A 20,501-nucleotide genomic window follows, 5' to 3' on the forward strand; every position below is an offset into this window, starting at 1 on the left:
TTTCCATTTTGGAAATCAAACCTCAGAAATGAATACCTGGGGGAGCCACTGAGGCTGCAGCTTCACAGCAGACCAACCCTGTCTGATTGCCATCCCCTCCAGACCAGCTTCTGCACCCACTCACTCCTGGCCACATATTTCAAGATTCCTTTCACCTTGATTCCCACCACTGATCACACTTTTACAAAGCTGTTTCAACATACAAAGTCAGTGGGAAGCTCATCAAACTACCAAAAGTTCTCTGACATTCTGTGATGACAAGTGCTGAATAGATGGCATGAAATTGTTCCTGCCCACCCCCCAGCAGCAGCAACCAGAGAAAAGAGGCAGAAATTGCACTTACTGTTGGGAGCAGATCTAACTGAGCCTTCTTAGGTGTCAACAAGGCACGTTCAGAGTGAATGTTTGTCCTTCGGCACTGTCCAGAATATGAACTGTAAGAAAAAGCCAATCTGTTTTTAGCAATTTTACCTCCTGAATCGGCAACCAAGAGCAAGTCAATGCACATTTAGCAACATCTACATTTGCTATTTGCCACAAAATATCAAAACACACACTGTAACAATACGTCTTAAAGAACCAAAGTATTCTCACACCAGAAAGAACTTTTTCTTTGTATGTTACTGTAAAAAAGCATGTTTTTCTTAGCTTTACTACAGAAATACAAGTACTAACAGAACAAACTGACTGAGATTCTTCTCTATATGCGTAATGCAAGGAGTATCAGTTTTGCTCTGGAAGACAGGGAAAGGACACTGAGGACAACCACCATGCCAGAAGGAAACTCCATAGTTTTGGAAGAGGAGTTTACCAAGTCAACCAGGAACAGTTAAAAAAAATAACTTTTAAAAGGCATTTTTTGAATGCAAATATGATTAGCCCTGTTCTTTACAACTGTATCTCAAATTTTAGATGCAGACTTTTTTCCCTGTACCATTAGAAGAATTCAATGATTCTTTGTGCTGCTATTTGTGGCAGAGAAGATTTCCAATATTCAGTTTCATGTCTATGTGACAGAAATCTTACACAGAATGCTAACAGCACCACAGTATAGCAGCAATCAAAAAGCAAATAACATCAGCTTCAAAGGCACTCAACTTTCCTAGCTCAGAAACTTTTCATACTCCCTGGCCTGCAGCAGGGCTGAACTTCTTCCCACACATCATCTGTGACCAAATGACAGGGCTGCAGCCTGTCCTCCCTCACACCAAAGGGGGAAAAGCAAAATTGCTGAGTGACCAAAGAAAATACTATTCTGCACATGTTAAAATCAAAATAAACCAAAAACCAAACAAACATATAAAAACCAAAAGGGCATAAAATCCAAATCCAGCCCAAGGAACTCAAAGACATCTTGATGAGCTAATCTGTTTTACCTTTAAAGATCATCATTACTACAGCATTGAGAAAGGTTTGCAGCTGATACAAAAACTGAAAACTCAGTTTTCAAATAAACTTTTCAGAAACAAAATATAAAGGCAATTTCCAGCAAGAATAACATTTAAATGGATGGAGGCAAAAGGGGTGGCAAGCCTGTCTGAATGAAGAATGCTTCTTTTAAAAGATAATTTTAAAAAATCAAAAAATAATTAAAAAAGAGAGAGACATTTAATTATGTAGTTACAGGAAATTTTATTACACAATGAAATACATCTAGGACTGAAGGTATGAAAAGGTATGTTCAGAATTGATTAGGTGTGAGCTAAAGCTCCAAAAGGTCACAGAATATGAATTTGCACTCTAAAAGGCAAAGCTTGTTTTTAATAGCAAGCACAGGATTCCACTCTTTACACACAATATTTTAAGCAGTAGCTCTGCAAGTTCAGCAGTTTCTGTAGGCTACCCTACCTTGAGCATTTCTCAAAGGACCTTCCCAGAACCGAGAATAGCACACAGTGATATTTTTACTATTATTTCCAGAGCAGAATGAATAATAATATAAATTTTTCTCTTAACACTGCAAAATAAATTCATAGCCTAGTAAGCTTCCCTTTGATTCTCTGCTCTCTAGAAAATGGTGTAATGTTATAAAATCTCTGCTCACAAGTCATCACAGATGTTATTACTGGTTCTGTTTGTTAGCCTTGCACAGGTAAATGCTGATCACAGAGGTTGTCTGTGAGTAAAGCACAGGAACAGCCCCATTTATTCCAGACTGAGAGCACTTAGATGATCCTTAACCCATGAAATCTCCCAAAAGATCTGACTGATTTTCCCCTGATGTCAACAGAAATTGCCCTTCCAACTTTGAAAGGAGATCAAATCCAGGAAAAGCAATCCAAACCCAAGAGACAGAAGCTCAGAATAACTCCCTAACTTTTCTGAGTTATATGCTTCCCTTTTATGCTTTGCTGTATGCAGCTCTGGAAACAAGAGGCCTGGTCTCCTTGGCTGACATAGAATCCCTAAAGATCCAAGTTCTACATTATAACTTTTACTTCTCTTGATCTGGGTCAAGCTCTTTCATAGCAGGCTTGTGAGGTGCCAGGAAGAAAGCTGATAGCAACTGTCTAAAAAAGCAATTCTAAAACAGAGTTGATATTAAATGACACAAATTAATTTTTTCTACAAATGTAACCCCAACAATTTCCTTCTAGAGAATATCTTGATGTTTTTAGTAGCACTAAGGCAGTCAGAGGGTCAGTTATCCTAATCTGTAGTCCTTAAAAAAGATGAACACTGGCATTTTTGAGGGTTAAAAAGTGCAGGTGAGCATTACAAGAGGGAACAGGAGGACCCACCATTTCATGAAACAGGATATGATGGGTGAGTGTAAAAAGACTGATAGGATTTTACTCTTTTAAGTGCTGTCAGTTGAATTTGTGATAACAGTCACAAGAGTTGTAGCAGATTTCCTGGAAGCACATTCCTGTGACTCCTTGTATGTTTATTGCTAAGCTTGGGAATCATCTCTCCAATGTGAATGAAACAACAACAAATGTTAAGTAGTTATGTGCATTCTTTATAAATAATGACTGGAGAAAGGAGACAGAACACAGAAATGTGGGCTTTGATGCAAAGGAGGCAAATATGGAAAAGGACTAAACCCCTGGATTATGACATTTTGAGTTACAGCCCTGTTTTACTTTACTTTTAGTGGATATTTAGGCCTCAGAAACACAAATAGATTGGTATCAATTTTTGTTGTTAGTTACTTGGACTTTTTGAGCAATGGCTGTTGAGGTGAGCAATTGCAGACATGCTTCTCCCAGGAGCTGGTGACCAGGCTGGAGGGTGTACTTGGAGCAGGGCAGCTCAGCATGGTGGGGCAAAACCAGCACAAGCTGCCCTGGAACCCAACTGCTTCATGGACAGGATTTGTTGTTGCTGGAGTTTGTGTGCAAGAGTCACAGCAAATTTAGCGTAATAGTATTGTCCATGGTGTAAATCTGGAATTCAGTTAGCTGTAAACATTTGATGTTCAGCTAATGTTTGTTCAGCTAATTAATCCTCTAATAGCTGCAGTATTCAGATGAGAAGCTCATGGGAATAGAAATGTAATTGGTTCTCCAATATTCCATTTGTGCCATTTCCATAAGAATGTTTTGCAAGCAGCAAAGAGCATAGAAGGGGAGGATCCTAGATGGCTGGGAGAAGATGAGCAGAGCATTTGAATTGGTAGAAGCAGGAGGGATTCATCCCTGTATTACATCCAGGGATGCCAACTGCAATGCTCAGGAGGACACAGGAAGGAAAACTATTTATTTATAATCTCTTAGAGCACAATAAAGCAATGAGAAAGAGCCAATACAAGCTTGCTGAGGGCACATCATGTCAAAGCAGTCAAACTCCCTTCTTAGACAGCATAAGTGGCCTCACAGTGAGGATACAGCAGTAGGAGTGACACATCTAAAGTGTCCTCAGCCATTTGGTTTGGTTTGTCACATTCTCCAATGGGCTCTGGGACAACTTCCCCTGCAGGGAAACTGCCTGAGCAGGACCACAATCAGCCAAAAAATCATAATGAGCCCAGTGGGCTGTCCCCAGTGAGGTTATATAGTGTCTCCACTGCATTCTGCCCAGTCTATTCAGTGGTTTAACATCACAAAAAATTGCATAAATCACGCATGAGAATTTTAAGAATATTACTAAAGCAGGAGGAGATGTGTTTGGGAAGACAGCATTTAAATTCAAACTGGCAACTCCTGGCAAACTAGAATTTGAAAACAACAGGACAAAGCTCAAGGTAGACACGTGCAAGGTGAGCCCAGAGAACTGCTAACAAATCCAGTGACACAAAGAGAGGAGCTCAGCAAGCAGAGGTGCAGCAGATCACGAGCCAACAATGTAACTCAGTGTGATTGCTAAAATGAGATTTTAAGAGATGAAAGGAGTTCTGTATGCAAGCAGTAGTGGTAACTAATCCACTCTTTTTAATGCTGGTGTCTCTCAGCTGGAATACAGTACCCAAATTTGAGCTTCAAACTACAAAAAACCCACGGAGCATCCAGAGAACAGCAAGAGAGATGAAAAATACCAGAAAACATCCCACAAAGAGTCTGTATTTGTTTGCAACACTCACAAACAAATCTTTTATTGAAAGGTTTCAAGGGCCACTTCAAATCCATGTTCCATGAATGCTGTGTGCCTTATCTTGGGTGGATTTCAAGGGATACCTCAGGTCACTTCCAGGCCCCATTTCTATTATGCTTTTTCTGAAATATTTCCAACAAGCCAAACCAAACTCCAGCACTGCTTTCTTTGTATAAAATAGATGTAAAAGAAGAAAGGCTTAGATTTGCAAAACTGAATTACATAATCTCTATAATTCAAAAGTAAAAAAATTAAAAACCTACTTACTCTACAACTAAACTAAAGTTTGTTACAATCTTCTCAAGAGCAGCATACAAAGTCAAAGAACTTAAGAAAGCAACCACTCCTTGTCTCCCTACATGCTACAGCAGTCAGAGAAATTAAAGAAGATGATGAAGAAATGCTACTTTTAATTCAGATTTAAAATCCAGTAACTAGAGAAAAACTCGTTTTACACTTGCAGAAAAACATTAAATTAATAATAATACCTGCCTTCCAAATGAACCAAGATGCATAGTATCACATAATTATAATTAAGGCCTAAAGAAGATTCAGAAAAAAAAAATTAGAAATATTTTGACACTCTGGCACTAACCTCAGCAGAAGGAATTGCATTAGGCTTGTTAAATGCCAGCTAAATCAGCTTTCCACAGGAGACCATGTGCTTACATTAACTATCTGTAAGAAACTGAAACTCACTTTCATAGTGCTATGATTAATTACGAATAAGCTCTACAATACAATTTTTAATGAAATCTCTTTTCAGTTCAGTGAAAGCTAAGAGATGCTTGACGTGTCTTTGCTTGTACAAACTATACATCATCTCTACTGTAAAACTGCATGAAAAAGAGTTTTCCCCCATGTATCTACAAAGGAGTGATGAAAGGTCAGAGAGACAATATTGCTCTGGGTTTCTTTGGAGGTTTTGCACCAATAAATGAGCTGAGTGGGTCACAGCACTGGGTGCTGCATGGTTTGCCTGTCTTTGCCAGAGCAGCATCAGGCAAAACCCACTGGACAGACTACCCAATCCTTTCTTTGAAAAACAAAGTTAGTGGCACGCCTTATCTTTTCTGAATCCTTCCTTATCTATGAAGGAAAAGTGCCTTATTTTAAACAATTCAATATCCCCTAGCCAACAAACTTAACTGCTCAAAAATTGTCAAACTAAGTCCAGTTCCCCCCAGGAAAGATGAATTTAGCACTGTTTGTAGCACTGTTACAGTCCTGAGAAAAAAGATGCCTCACAAATGGAAAGCGTTGATTTCAGGAAAAAAACACTTACACAAACCCTTGGCTTTAGCACAGAAGAGCAAAATTAAAGGATTGGTAATGTCCCTGGTGACACTGCCCAAGGGTGGGGTAAAAGCAGCCTAAATCTGTGGGAGCAGGGCCAAGGGTCTCTCAGCCAGTTGGGTGCTGGCAGCTGACACCTGCAATGAGCAAGGCAGAGGTGTTGGAAGGAGGTGGCACCTGGGAGGAGATGGCACCTGGCCTGCACCATCTGTCCCTCTGTGCCCTCTGAGAGCCCATGGTGCAGTGCTCTCAGACTGGCCCTGCACCATCCTGCATGGCACTGAGCTCTGTCTTCAGCCGGTGCAGTGATTGTAACAGAATTAAGAATTGTTTCAGCTGAGAATCTCATATACTGTCACTATCTTGAACCTCAAAGTTAAATAATAGAATGGCTCTGCAGTTTATTGTGGAAAGTTGACATTTGGATATGCTTTAGGCCTGATACACTCCAGGAACTACAGCAGTAGCCAGAACTACATTAAACACTTGGTACAGCAGCTCATGCATTAATAGATCAGTTGGACAACGCGTTTTTGATGGACAGATCATTGCAACCATCAAAATCAGCTGATCAGCTTTAATTTCAGCTAAAGACTGAAACTGATTTTTTGAAGCATTGTGAGCAATTCCAACTCCAAATATTCTGTGATTCTGTAAAGAACACACACTTCTGTCATAAACACATGGACTGATGAAAAGAAATGCCTAAAATAACCTAATGGGAGAGAAATGTTTTTTCTCACCTTTAGTGCTGATCAGTCCAGTATGTATTGACTCATGTCACACTGAAGCTCTCCTGAAGCCCAGATGAGTGTGTGACAGAGTGGATATTACGCTCTGCTAAACAAACTCAGTGACACCTGCCAGGGTGCCTGCTCACCTCTGAACTTCACCCTGTCTGTCAGACTGAGGCTGATTCCCTTGAGATCAGCTATAAAACAGAAGGATGGAAGAGCAGGGAGGGCATGTCTGCATGGAGGCAGCACACAGGGCTGCAGAGAGCACACCAGCACCCAACCATGGCCTGGAGAGCCTTTTCCTTGTGTTGCTGCTCTTGGGAAAACCATCCCTGGGTACCCATGTGCTCATCATGCTTGAATTGCACCTCCCATGTAATCAGCAACAGGGAAAAATGTCCAAAAAGGAAAGAAAAAGGCCAAAAAATCCACCCCAAAACCAAATTAAAAAACAATCCCACCAAGCATCCAAAAAACCCCAAGATATCACCTTGCATAGTGGGAAAAGCTAAATGCAAAGAACTACAAGTAGGTGCTGGTGACAGATGCATAAAGTAATTGCTAAAACAGAGGAGGAACTTAGAAGCACTGGTCTTAATTTTTAGCACTTAATAGTGATTTTCTTTTATTTTTTTTCCTGTGTCTCTGTGATGATGACTGCCTCATTTCTGGAATTACCAAAGGCATCTTTCGTGGTCGTGTTTTTCTTGTCACAGCAAGGGTGTAGGGCTAATGAGATTTTTTAAGAAACAGAAATATACACTGGCAGTTTTTCAAACTGTAAACTGGAATGAAACATTTCTATTGTGAGGAAATCTTAGCACCAAGTCAATCTATCCTGTCCCACTGGTTATGAGAAAAGGAGGGTAGAGAGATGCAGAGTTTCTTGAAGGAAAGGTTACTGTTGTTTTGGTTTTGGTTTACTGAGGTTTTGTTTTTTCTTTAGATAACTTTTCTAAATTATTTCATTCAATTTGTCAATAAAACCCCTGCAATGTTTATAGTGGTTTGTGACAGAATCCATTACACTGTAGAGAAGATAGGAAAAAAAACCTTTCATGAAACTATTTTGAAAGCAAGGCACTGATTAAAACAAAAGAATGAGTAGGAATTGGTAACTTTTCAAAACCTTGAATCAACACATTATCAATGAGGCCACAGCATACAACATAGCTCTCACAAGCTGCAGGCCATGATCAGCACAGCATTAGCTTTCAGTACTTTTCCCACTCTTTTATCCAGACTGATCTGGGGCGTAAGATGGTAGAACACAGAATTTCTAATTCCCTCTAGTTTTTTGCTTTGTGTAATGTTTTGATGCCAAAATGATAGAGCACAGCCTAATATACTTATGGTTTGAAATAAATAAATAGACAAAAGCACCACAATGCAGTATAGGAGACTAAAACAACCCAAAGAAGGAGACAGCAAAGAAAACTTCTTCCAGGAACCAACTGTAGGAGGCAGGGAATGCTTCTACCTAAGTTACATGACAAAGAAATGCCAAAGTATACAGTCATACAATATATTCAAACAAATTCTCAATAAAGGAAGGATATCTCAAAAATATCAGCCCTTTAGTATTTTGATGCTACACACCTTGCTTTTTCTTATGCCCCCTTATGCTGATTTATGAGAATGGTGCTCTCTCCTGTGCATGGCACACAGCCACAAGGTAAGAATCCACTGCCTGAGCTGAGGCTTTATTTAGAGTGTGCAGAATGGAAACCAAGTTGTGGCAAGGGTTTATTCCCCAGTTTCATTTGTCACAGCAACCTTTATATATTCTTTCAATTCAACCTTCCCTAGAGTAGTCCTTTGTATCTACCAGGAAAACAACGTGTCACTGAGACGCCAACACTGTGATTCAGGCTAGAAGCAGAGGTCACTGCCTGCTGGCCCTCAGCCCAGATCCTCAAGAGCCCACTCTTATTTTGTAGCCTACATTACCATAAAAGCAGTATTTTATTAGCAGAGGATTTCCAACTCTTAATGTATGTCCTGCTTTTTATGGCTTCATAATGTGTGCAAAATTCAAGTTTTTCTTCACTTTCTTTTCACTTCAAACCAATGAAACACATCCTGGCTGCAACACCAGCACCTCTTCTTCCCAGAAGTATTCTGGCACTCTCTTTGATATTGTCTTTCTTCTTGGAATAAGGCCTGCTTCTCAAACCTGTTCACATTCTTCTACACTATCACTTTCAAACACCTTTTATAACAATTTTCATATAGTGACTGTACAAACCATTTGGAGATCAAAGAGTTTTGAGTTGTCTGTAAACAACAAAAATGCTGGAAATTGAAGTGGGAAATTTCTGGTACTTTCCAACCTGGATTTTTTCTTTAGTTGCTAAGTATTTCCTCTCAGAATTAGGGACAGTGGCTTTTTCCACAGCTTCTGCTTTGGTCACATGAGGTGGCAGCCCGAGGCATCACGCTCTTGGGAGGATCCTCATTCTATTCTGGGACACCAGAAAAGACAAAGCTGCGGCTACAGAGAGCAGCTGAAAGCACCAACTCACACACTGAACTTTCACTGAACAGTGAAGCTATGGAGAATCACCTGAATATGAATAAACCAAAAACACAGCCCCCCAAACATGATAAAACTACCAACTCTTCTCCTTGATAACCAACTTTTCAGTTTTTGTTAAGAGACAAATAATGGTTCATCCTTAATGCAAATACCAAGTGATTCACCAAATGACAATTGTTCTTAGAAGAAATTATTGTTCCTTTGTGATTTGACCACACATATTTTGCTAAAAAGGATGATACAAAGTGGATAAAGGGCCCAGGAATGGAGATAGGCCAAGGAAAACTCATCTTAAAACTTGCAAATGTTGAGTCCATGCCAAGTAATCTGCTTAACCAAGGGAAACCCCAGTAAATAGCCTGCTTCCTGAAAAGTGTACAGCAGTAGTACAGTCAGAAGTTCTCCTTCTGACTTGCAAATTGAAACACTTTTCAACAAAAAACAATGACAAAAAGAGGAGCAGACTTACTGCAAGTAATTTGAGCTCATTATTCAGCATCACCAAGAGTTCTACATAATGAAACAGTAAGACATTGGCTAGCCTTGCCAAATAGTTGCCAATTTCCAGTTTCTAATACTGAAATAAAAGTGCTCATGGTTGGAGGTGCTTGGTCATGGATGGAGATGATTAAGAAATAGACAAATAAATTTCCCATCTTCCACTTCAATGCTTCAGAAAAATAAGAAGAACCAAAGCCCGTACATCCACGTGTCGAACCAGGAACAACGGAGGTAAAATACATCCCACAAAGGAATCTGCAGCAGAACCAGAAAATGGACTTGCTCCCAGATCGTGTCTTCAGACATTCCCAAGATGAATATATTTTAATCAGATTTATATTTTAATCAGGTAATGAAATATAGCCAAACTGTCAAGAGTTCACACATGCAATACTGTCCCATAACTATTATGGGTAGCAAAACATGGCATTTCTTAGTAAAGGACCAATATTGTGCTATGATCTGTTACACCTGAAAAACAGGGGATTGTAGTCTTTGCAGCCCTGCCCACATGGGCAAAAATCAGGTGATCAAAGCCTTTACTGCCATCCTGCAAGGTTTCCACAAATGGCCATGCTTGGCTCTTGCCTGATGAGTCCTAGCAGAGATGGGATCATATGGTCTAAGGTTTGCGTCTTTATTTTATATGTAGTACTTCTGAGAAGCATTAAATCTGCATCTTTATTTTTCTTGAACTGCTAAGAAGCATTAAAAAGTATAATGTAATAGAGACACTTAATATCATCTAGATCAGTATGACAAGAACAATAAATTGCAGAAAAAGCAGTGGAAATCACAATCCACAGTGCCTGCTTAACAACAAAAGAAAAGAGGTCACAGGGAAACCACTGTGGAAGAAAACATTTTACTTCTCTCTGTGGCTCTCCATGCTTTTAAAACATAGAGTGCACAATTGCATGGGTGCCACAAGGAGGAACAAGTGTTTGAAGTCTAAGAACAGCTTTTTGCATGAAACCAGATATAGATAAAGCCTGAAGTTAAAACACAACAACCCAGGGTTGCTTTCCAAAGCACCATCAATCTTTAGGTGTAGATAAATTAACCACAGAAGTGAGTTTTGCTCAGTATGTTTTATCCATTTTTAAAGGGTCCAAATGCTGCAGTTAGCTCCACAAGCCCAGTCCCCCTCTGTGGTGTGAAGCCCTGGGCTGATGCTCTGCACCACTTCCATAACTCAGCCTCTGACAGCACGGACCTGCAGGACTCACAGCAGCACAGGGAAGATGTGCTCTCACACACCTGGAAGCAATTCCCAATGTTCACTTCCTCTGCTTGACATTAACCTATGGGCATAGTACCAGGGAGAGCCTAAGGGAAATTTATCTCAATTTCAAAGGAAAAAAAATAAGATTGTATCAGTCATAATCTACATGTTTTCCTGACACATTTCCACATTTGTCATGTTTTCGAAGTTCAACTGACAAACATAATCAAATCTGGCTTACAATCTAATGTCATTGTCAGGAAAAAACGAAAAGCTTTATTTTTCAAATAGGAAGGATTATTTCAAGCAGTTTCTCTTTCTCACCAGCACACTCTTAAACAAGTTGCATTGAGCAATCAAAGAATCTTCAGAAAGCCACAAATCAGACAGCATGAAATTATATTCTGGTTTTTTTTCTAGAGTGCTTCCTCTTTCCTACTTAAAATAAAACTGAAAGGGAAGTCAGTTTTATTCACCCAAGAACTATTTCCTCAAAATTTTCACTACTTGCTAAATGATTTTGAATTAAAAAATTAAAAATTCCCATGTACTCAAAAACCACGACTATTCTATTTCACTTTTGTTTTAACCATTCTAAGTGTATATTAAAAATAAATTTTCAACATGAAATAATGCTCAATTTTCATAACCCTTGCAAATTCCCTTCTAGAGTAATAGTATTAATAACCACCTTTCCAAGGGCAGATTACTGCCCATCTTGTATCAGACCATGACACTTGGTACTTACTTTCTCGTGACAAGCACTTCCTCCCTTTTGGTAAAAAAGTAATTAAAATCCTGTAAGATTTCCCTGTTGTAGGTCAGAATCAATGGCACTGACAAACGATAGCAACAAACCAATGCCAAGCAAGAGGGCACACCAAGATAACTTTTAGCATTATAATGAAGTGCAAGTCAAAATACAACCACTATTCAGACACAAAAAAAAAAAAAAATCCACATATTCATGTGTTGCAGCAGTCTTGCCAAAGCTTTGAGATACTGCACAGCAAAACTAAACTGCAGTAGGAACATTCAGAAATTGACTTTGTTGGTAAACATTTGGAGCCAACCATTACACATCAAAAATTGAGGCAAAACAAGTGACTCCTTCCAAAGTCAGTGACTTCTTCCAATGGCGAAAGAAGCCCACAAAAGTGTTCACAAGAATTGTTCACAGAATTAGAATTATGAATTACAATCTAACCCATCTTTTGTTCAACAGCACTCTTACAGCTTTCTAGGGAAGTGTAGTGCTTCTAATTCAAAGCCTGCAGCATAGGAGGGTTTTTACATTAGGAAAAAACAAAACCACTTGAGCTCACCAATAAACAGCTCTCAAATAGTGAAAAAATAAATTTGGGGCATGATTAGTATTATCATAATATCTCAACAAGGTATATGCAGAAGAGACCTGAGTGTTATATCCTCTAGTACCAAGTTTTGCAAAAATGTCCTCAAATTCTGTGGTTTCTATGGGATTTTATCAGCTTTTTTCCCTTCCCCTCCACATCATTGTATACAAGTACCTGGGTGAATGATGAAAAGACCCCATGAGAACTTTTTTACTCCCACTTTCGGTAGTTTCCCACTGTGCCAAAATTAGACACGCCATCATGTTTTCACCCTTGCTGCAGGTTCCACTCGGGGAGGGGTGGGGGTTTCCACCCTGCGGCGTCAGTGCTGGCAGGAAGCTGCTCTCTTTACAATAAAGGGGAAGCTGCCTCTCTGTGCAGGGCTCTGAAGCCACAGCCTGCTTTAACCCTGTATGGGCACATCCACCTCCCCCCAGAGCCAGGTGTGGTACAGCAAGAAGCTGAACGAGGGGAGAGTGTAAGCACTGGTTGCATCCAAACCTGTGTCTAACACAACTGCAAGCACATCCTGCCAGTGTTGGAAGGCAAGACAAACTTTATCTTAGAATGCTTTTAGCATTTAAAGCACATTTAAAGAACACTCACTACTTAAATGGAAAAAAGCCAGTCTTGACGTAGGAGCTACATAAACGTAGTGGCCCCCTGGCAACCAGGTTTACTAAAAGCCAAAATTAATCACAACTGTCTGCTCCTGCTGCTTTAGGCTCTGATGGCATCTGCAGCAGAGCTGGGAAGGCCTGCCAGAAGGTTTCCTAATATTTATGGAAAAGCAATGCTCATCCTCATTACTGTTGGAGAAGCTCTCCTGAACCTGGAACACGTGTAGGGTTTCAAAAGAACCACAAACAAACACAAAACCAGAAAAAAACCAACATTTTCACTTCAGTTTCAGTAGGAAGAGGAGCAGCAGCATTTCTTCAATGATATTATCAACACGTAAAAATCTTGCATCTCATGAAAGTAACAGAAAAATATACCTCCAACTCAAAAAAGCATTTTTGATATCTCTTGCTTACTTCCTATCTTTTCTTCTATTTTGATGATAAAAATCTAATAGATTTTTCAAAGCAAAACATGATTTTGCTTTGAAAACTTTTTAATTAAAATTAACTCTAAGTTCAATTAAGAGTACAGAGACCCTAAAAGCTATTAAAAAGTTGCTTTAAGCTGAGAGTTTGATCAAGTACTAACTGAAAACAAATTTCATTGGTAACATTGATCAAAATCATTGATAACATGGAAACACTCTGGATAATTCAGGCTTGAAGGTACAAGTATATCATGATTAATCCTTAATTCCTTATGGCCATAAAGCCATAATCATGCTCATGGCTGCCACCTACCCTACTTGGTGTATTAGTAGTTATACATTCAGTCACATACCATGTTTCTGGGCAAAAAAGGCGTCATTTTTTAGTCTAATTTTCAAGGGAAGTGAGTTTTGTGTGCTTATTCTGCTTGTCTGTCAAGTTCCCTCCGTATTTAATTCCAGCAAGTAATTCAGATTTGTGAAAGGTAGAGGTCTCCGTGCTAAAGAAATATCTGCTCAGAGAACAGCTCAGGTTAGTGCCATGGCTGAAGTCAAAGAGCTCCACCTGTAACAGCCCCACATGGCTGGTGCCAGCCAGGACGCTCACAGCTCTGATTCATTTCACATTCAGAAAAAAAGAAAACAAAAGCCTTGAAATGACAAACTGCTCCCAAATCAGCAGTATTATATCACAACATAAAGTTAAGCTTAGTAATGCAGCAACAGTGAATTTCCTATAGAAAGAAAAAGAAAAAAAAGAAAAAAAATGCAGGTCCTACTGAAAATCTACAAGATGGTTTTCAAGTTGTTCTGTGGTCAAAAATCTCTGTGTTTACAATAACTACAGTGTGTCTTTGAACAGCTCAAACCTGGATTCTCCTCAATCCATTCTACCTTAGGTGTCAACAGAATAGCTGCCAGTTTCTCCATATTCTTTATTTTTATGTCACATTCAAACATATATAGTTAGGGATGTATCCATCATCCTGATGAGATATGACTGTGCTGTCATTTTTCTTTACGCTGTGATACTACTTTTCAAGAAGAAAAAAAAGATCTCATTTTCTTCTTCTATGATCATAACTGCACTAAGGAATAAATTCTCAATTCCAGGTTTTTTGTGAGACAGTTTAATGACTAGTCAATTCAGCAACATAAATATTAGTATTTTTTAATAACTTCTTAATGACTATTTTAAAAAATTCTGTCGCTATTAAAAAATTGATGGAGAATTTTAGTTGGGGTGGCTTAACCCTTCAAACTCTTCCCATTGCCTTTCTCTTGGCACCTAGTATTTAAAATTCTGCCTTTTCCCTTTCTTTGTATACCATAATTTGTCCTATTTGTTTCTTATGATACTCCCATCTCTGAAAATGTGTGTCAAATTTTATTCTGATGCTAAAATGCATTTTCAGTGCAAATTAGCAGTGTGTTCTAATAGTAATCCATTGCACCCCTCATTTTAAGGGGAAGGAGGCAAGACACATGACAAAAATCATAGAGTGAAATAGCTGGAATTCCACCCACTGGGAAAGGCTGGATGGCAGAACCACTGTGCAAAGCTGCTGTAAAGAAATGCAAAGTAAGTATTATTTTACTTTATATGAGTCTTACATAAAAGATTTTTTTTTAAATTTGAAAGCACCGGTGTAGGATAATTTATAGTTAGAGATTTGTATTGTTCAGAAATCACATTGGGCAGTCTTAGACTTGAATAAAATTTCGTTCAGACATTAGAGAGCAGAAGAATGCCTCTTGGAACTATGCTAAGCCAAACTGTGCACTAGGAAATGCAGGCAAGCACACTGCAATAACAGCTCACTGTAAAATTCCATATTGTTGATATTTGCTGCCAAAACACACTCCCCTGTCCTCCCATCCTTCCTTTCTGTGGCTTCAGACAAATCTCTGATTATGGGACTTATTCTGTGCCCCACAGTCATCCCCTTCTCAGATCTCATCTGAACACACACCTGACTTGGTAAAGTCAAACCATTCTTATCCATCTAGTGTCCATTGCAGAACCCTCATCCTCTGCAAGCCTAAATCAAGTGTATTTTACTAACTTCTTCCAAAAGTATCCTACTAGCATATAATCACATCCCTATCTTCCCACCTTCCCGTTCTAAACTGTTACGTCACATTTCCTGTAAATAAATGTCAGTTCCATTTCCATAAAGTTATGTCATTGTCTTTTGCCATCATCTCTGCTTTCTTCCTCATTCTTTATCAACTGCTGTTCCCCCAATCTACTTATTTCTACATCCTTATTAAAATTTCTATACCTTTACACAAAAACAAACCCACCTCACCACTAACATGAAGTCTTCAGTAACTACAACAAACTAAATTACCTACACAGAATATTGCTTTCACTATTTGCTGATTTGCCTCTGCTTGGAAGATTTTACACTGCAGGCATATATGGAATGGAGACAATTTCTGATTTCATATTATTACTGATTCAGGTTTCCAAACAGAACACATCTACAATTCTTGCTGTATGATTTAAGTGAGCTTCTGAAGAATTTCTAGTATGCATTGGACGTTACTATGCAAAAATCAAGTACATAGAATGGTCAAACAAAAATTTATATTAAAAAAAAAAGTCAAGAAGTTGAATTGCAGAGTGCTAGTTCCCAGCTGTCAGATTTGCATTAGAATACATTGTAAACAGTTTCTAGGTAGCTCTGTAGGAATTTTATACTCAAAAGAAAACCAAAACAAAACTGCTAAAAAACCCGAACCAACAGAAACCCCCGGAAAACAACAAATTAAGTCATACTACACCACAAGAGGATTTTTTTAGTAATTTTAGCAGCAATGATATAAGAAACCAGCCAGTTAGGAATGCCCAGAACCTGCTTCCTTTCCCTCCCAACATCAGCACAGCGCTCTGCTACCCTGCCAATCCCCATAGCCCCAAAGGCAGAGGGAGCCGCGGAGCAGCGCCGCTCTCGCTGGGCTCAGTGACGGGGTGGAAGTCCCCGCTCGGTGCCCGGCACATGACACCACGTAACGGAGGCTGAGGCTCAGAATTTCCTCGGGACAGCCCCTGCCGTGCGCTTTCGCTTTCTGCGGCTATAACGGAGCCGGCAGCCCGCGCTGCCCGCACTGCCCGAGCGGCGCATCCCGGCTGCGGCACCGAGCGGGGAGCGGCGCGGCTGGGAGCGAACATGGTCCTGCAGAGCCAGGTGAGTGTGCACAGAACACGGTCCTGCAGAGCCAGGTGGGTGCGCACAGAACACGGTCCTGCAGAGCCAGGTGGGTGTGCACAGAACATGGTCCTGCAGAGCTAGGTGAGTGTGCACAGCCTCATGGGCTCCTCTGCCCGCTCCACACCCGGCTGGAATAGTTTCCTGCAGCCCGGTACAGCTGCAGTGACAGGAACGCAGTGCGGGTATCCAGAGCTCAGCCGCCCTCCGGCGCACTGCCGTGCGGGACACTGATTGAATGTCATGCTGCAAGTTTAAAATTGTGATGCTGGCTATAAATTCACTGCCATTCTGGGCATTAGGTCATGATTAGATCACTTGTAACCAATTGATAACACCCAGGAGGAAGATTACGTGGTGGTAGCTTTATGCAATGGAGGCACTGAGACATGGAAAAAGAGGTTAATGTTTCATGTTACTGTGCTACGTGAAGTTTTTTCTTTTCTGGGTGGGAGTAAGAGAAGAGGCAGAAACATAGATTTGAATGAATATTATCCAGGTGAGATGGTTCTAGTATTGCCTAGGGAAGTTTAAAGTGATGCAGGACACTGCATCATAAAGACAGAATCAAAGTTTGCTTGACGGGATGTTTGAATATGTCTTTTGGAGTAAAATCCCAAACTCAAGTGATGCTTTCCAGAACACCAGTAATCAAGTTTCACATTTGCAGCAAAGATGGGTACTTTTTCCCAAAGATGTCTCAGTCCCTGTTTTTCCAAGTTAAGCAGCAATGCTGAAATTTCAAGACTAACAGGATGTTTGCATTGCAACCTGGACCTTTGGTTACCTTATGCAACAGAATAAAAAGTATTTTCCCTAAAATCAAAATAATAGGTTTTATTTTCAAAAAATTGCAAAGGGATGTTTTCAGTTTAACTTCTGCTACATCAAAAATACTCTCATAGTACTTTACAGGGAAGTAAAGGTTTCTGCTGCAACAAATAAGATCCAATTCTGGGCTAAGTTTCTCTGGTGCATTTAAGCTTTAAGTGGATTGGTAGGGATCTGATGCACATAAGACTTGAAATCCCTTGAGAAACGATTTTCAAATTAACTAATAAGTTATTGCACTGGCTACAGCTTATGAGAAAGAAACACTGAGCAGCAACAGCACACAGCTACTGTGCCTGGGATTTAAAAGCTGGATTTAGCTGTCATGTCCATAATTCTTAGAGCATTGGTTATGTAAAGGAGTAGGTGAGAGGAGGGTTTACTTTCATATTAAGGAAAGTAAAAAGGCTCTACAGAATGTAATTGCAGGATTAGTAAAAAGCATAAGGCAGCTTTGCTCCACTATTTACATATCAAGGCAATTTAGGGAAATCCTCATATAGAAAACTTTAATAATTGAAAATGAGATTGAGAAACAACTTGGTCTTACATTAAAGGATAAAACATATGTTTTCATATTTAAAAATTCATATGTGTAGAGAAGAATTTGGTAACTTTTCACAGGAAACTTTAAACTTTAAATTTCCCAATGAGACGAAATAATATTCAAGAACTTTTGTCCAACACTGACAGTTACTTTAGTAATATCTCTGCAGATTTCCAGACATGCAAGAGATCTATATGTCACAGATTTCTATGCATGAGAACATTTTGACAGCAATTGCCATTCATCTTGAGGGGGAAAGTTAAAGAGACAAAGCAAGTAAATGCCTCAAGAATAACTTTTTAGAAGGAGCATCACAGTATGGGGCCAACACTTAAGAACAGAGAACCTATGAGGGGAGTAGTTGAACCTAGCTGGGCAGAGAAAGAGGAATCATAAGAATTAAGGGTGGAAACTTGTCAGTTTTGGTAATATGTACAACCCTGATCACAGAAAATTAAGTTATCATAAAAACAATTTTTAGCAAAGCTGCTGTTCCAAAACTAGAAGGACACTAAAATTTGAGACTCTGCACCAGAATGCATCAGTGAAGTCTACCAAGGTAGCACTATACATAGGGTGTAAGGAAGTGCTAAGGGAGGAAATCCGAGAAAAAAAGTAATCACTGACTTTAGCCTCATGCAAAAGTCACATACTGGGGGAAATATGATGCTATTGTGTGTGACTGCAAAAAGGAGCAGTTAAAAATAAAAGTAAAAAACACTACAAAGAACTGGAGTGAAAGTGCTTTGCTTGGACTACATATAAAGACAGTGGCTATTGCTTTCTCATTTGTGATACCAGCTTCAGAGCATTCCCATTGAAACAGAACAAGTTACTGGTTTTAACCCAGATAACACATTAGAGGAACAGAAAATATAAGAAATGCCTGAATGGTTCGCTTGAAAATGAAGGTGATTAAAACAGCCATTTAATGCTTTAACTTGTAAGGACCCTTAGTTTCAACCTTCAGCTGCAATTGTCATGGACTTGGGTTGCCCTTTGTCACAGAGCCACCCTTGCAGCAGCCCTTGCACAACTCCTGTCCTGTCCTAAGGACACACAGATCAGCCTGGCTGTCACATCCCATTAGGGGCAGAGCTGATGAAACCTGCTGGGATTCCAAGGTGACATCGTTTCTTTCATTACCTTTGTCACAATATTGATTAGATTAGGTCTGCAGCCCATCTTTGGCCTGCTACTGACCCATCACATCTCCTGGGAAATCATGCAGAGTGGGAAACAAAATTGAAAATGACTGGAACAATAGAGATGTTTGAGATGGTAATAGCTCATGGGACTCCCCCAGATGTGACAAGTGCTGATTTTTACTAACTATGCATCCTAATACATTAATCCCAAACTTGACAACTACGTATTACATCATCTCCTTCACAGTAGTCAGCCTTCAGGAGCTTAATGGCATAAAAATAACCCACCAAATATTTTCATTTCTTTCACTGGAGTAAATAACAACATGGTCAAAGTGCTGTCTGGCTAATTTTCCCTATCACAATTTTAAAGAGTAAATGGAGAATAGGTTGGCTTGCTGTCTGTGCAGCAAACCTTGTATCAGTTGTGTCCCATGCCATGTTTAGTTCAGATGTTTCACTCATGCAGGAGAGCTGATGATCCAGTTCAGAGAAGAGCACAGCTGAGCCATATGGCACCCAAGTAATCGTAGCAGTTAATGGCTAAAGACCCCTACACCTGCTCTGAGGTTTTCAACAGGCTTTACTTACTGGCATTAAATGCTTCTAAATATAATACATGCTCTGTCTTGGTATAGGCTTTGTATGTGACAGATTTGATAGTTTCGAAGGAAAAAAGGACTAGTCCCAACTGCCAAATATATTTTTAGATTGAGACAGAATAAAAGTTGGAGATTTCTTTTTTTTTTTTTTAACCTTTTTTCAGTGGTAGGTCAGTTTTTCCTCTTTCACATGTGGGCTGCTTTACAAATACCATCAGCAGGCACAGCTGAACCACAAGGAGCCTGAGCAATAGGTTCAGTAAATGTCACTCCTTTTACCTACACCTTTACCTCCCACATGTAACACCCACTCCCTCTGACAGCACCAAACCTATGTTTGAATTTGCCTTTCTTCTGCATGTTCCCTCCTTCTCCTTATTTCACACAGCTTTGGGAAACAGGACAGCTCAGCAATTAGTATCCCATAAGTAAAATAAACATTCCTATTGGCAGTGGGGAAGCTGGAGCACATCTGTCTCACTAACACCCCTGGCAGAAAATCACACACTTGATAACCTGGGAACCTCAGGGTCTCACAACACAAGAGCTTCCAAATTTGATTGCTGTGTGCTTTGAAGGATGAAGCAAAACAAGAACTGTGTATTTCATTCCAGTTTAGCATGCCAGGAGACTGCATCTAGATGCTTGTTTTATTTCCATGAGAGTAGAAAAAACATATCAAGGGGGAAAAAGAAAGACATCTAAGACTTTCTTATATACAAAATGTTATCTCTTAAACATACACATGAAAATACATATTCTAGGTGGCTGCTATGTTCCTTTTCACCACTGCTGAGATTCCTTTAAGTCCTAGAAATCCTCTCACTCTGTTCTTAAACTAGTCATTCTTTTTTTCCACTCAGGAAAAAAAAGGAGCAGAGTTTCTCTTAATATAATTCCAAGTACTTTTATAATAGAATT

At 39.6% G+C, this 20,501-nt stretch overlaps 1 protein-coding gene across 2 annotated transcripts in view; it reads left to right on the forward strand.

The window, feature by feature from the left end:
• The window catches only part of RASGEF1A (RasGEF domain family member 1A), a 145,265-nt gene that overhangs the window by 80,319 nt on the left and 44,445 nt on the right, over positions 1 to 20,501 (forward strand). The window contains exon 2 of one of the 2 annotated variants that reach the window (XM_005481535.4): positions 14,705 to 14,819. The exons of the other annotated variant lie outside the window; for it this stretch is intronic. Coding sequence (XP_005481592.1) covers positions 14,778 to 14,819 — 42 coding nt within the window. The 5' untranslated portion in view covers positions 14,705 to 14,777. The remainder of the gene's footprint in view (positions 1 to 14,704; positions 14,820 to 20,501) is intronic. 2 annotated transcript variants of the gene reach the window in all.

The sequence above is a fragment of the Zonotrichia albicollis genome, chromosome 7 (assembly GCF_047830755.1).
Source record: "Zonotrichia albicollis isolate bZonAlb1 chromosome 7, bZonAlb1.hap1, whole genome shotgun sequence".
NCBI lineage: Eukaryota > Metazoa > Chordata > Aves > Passeriformes > Passerellidae > Zonotrichia > Zonotrichia albicollis.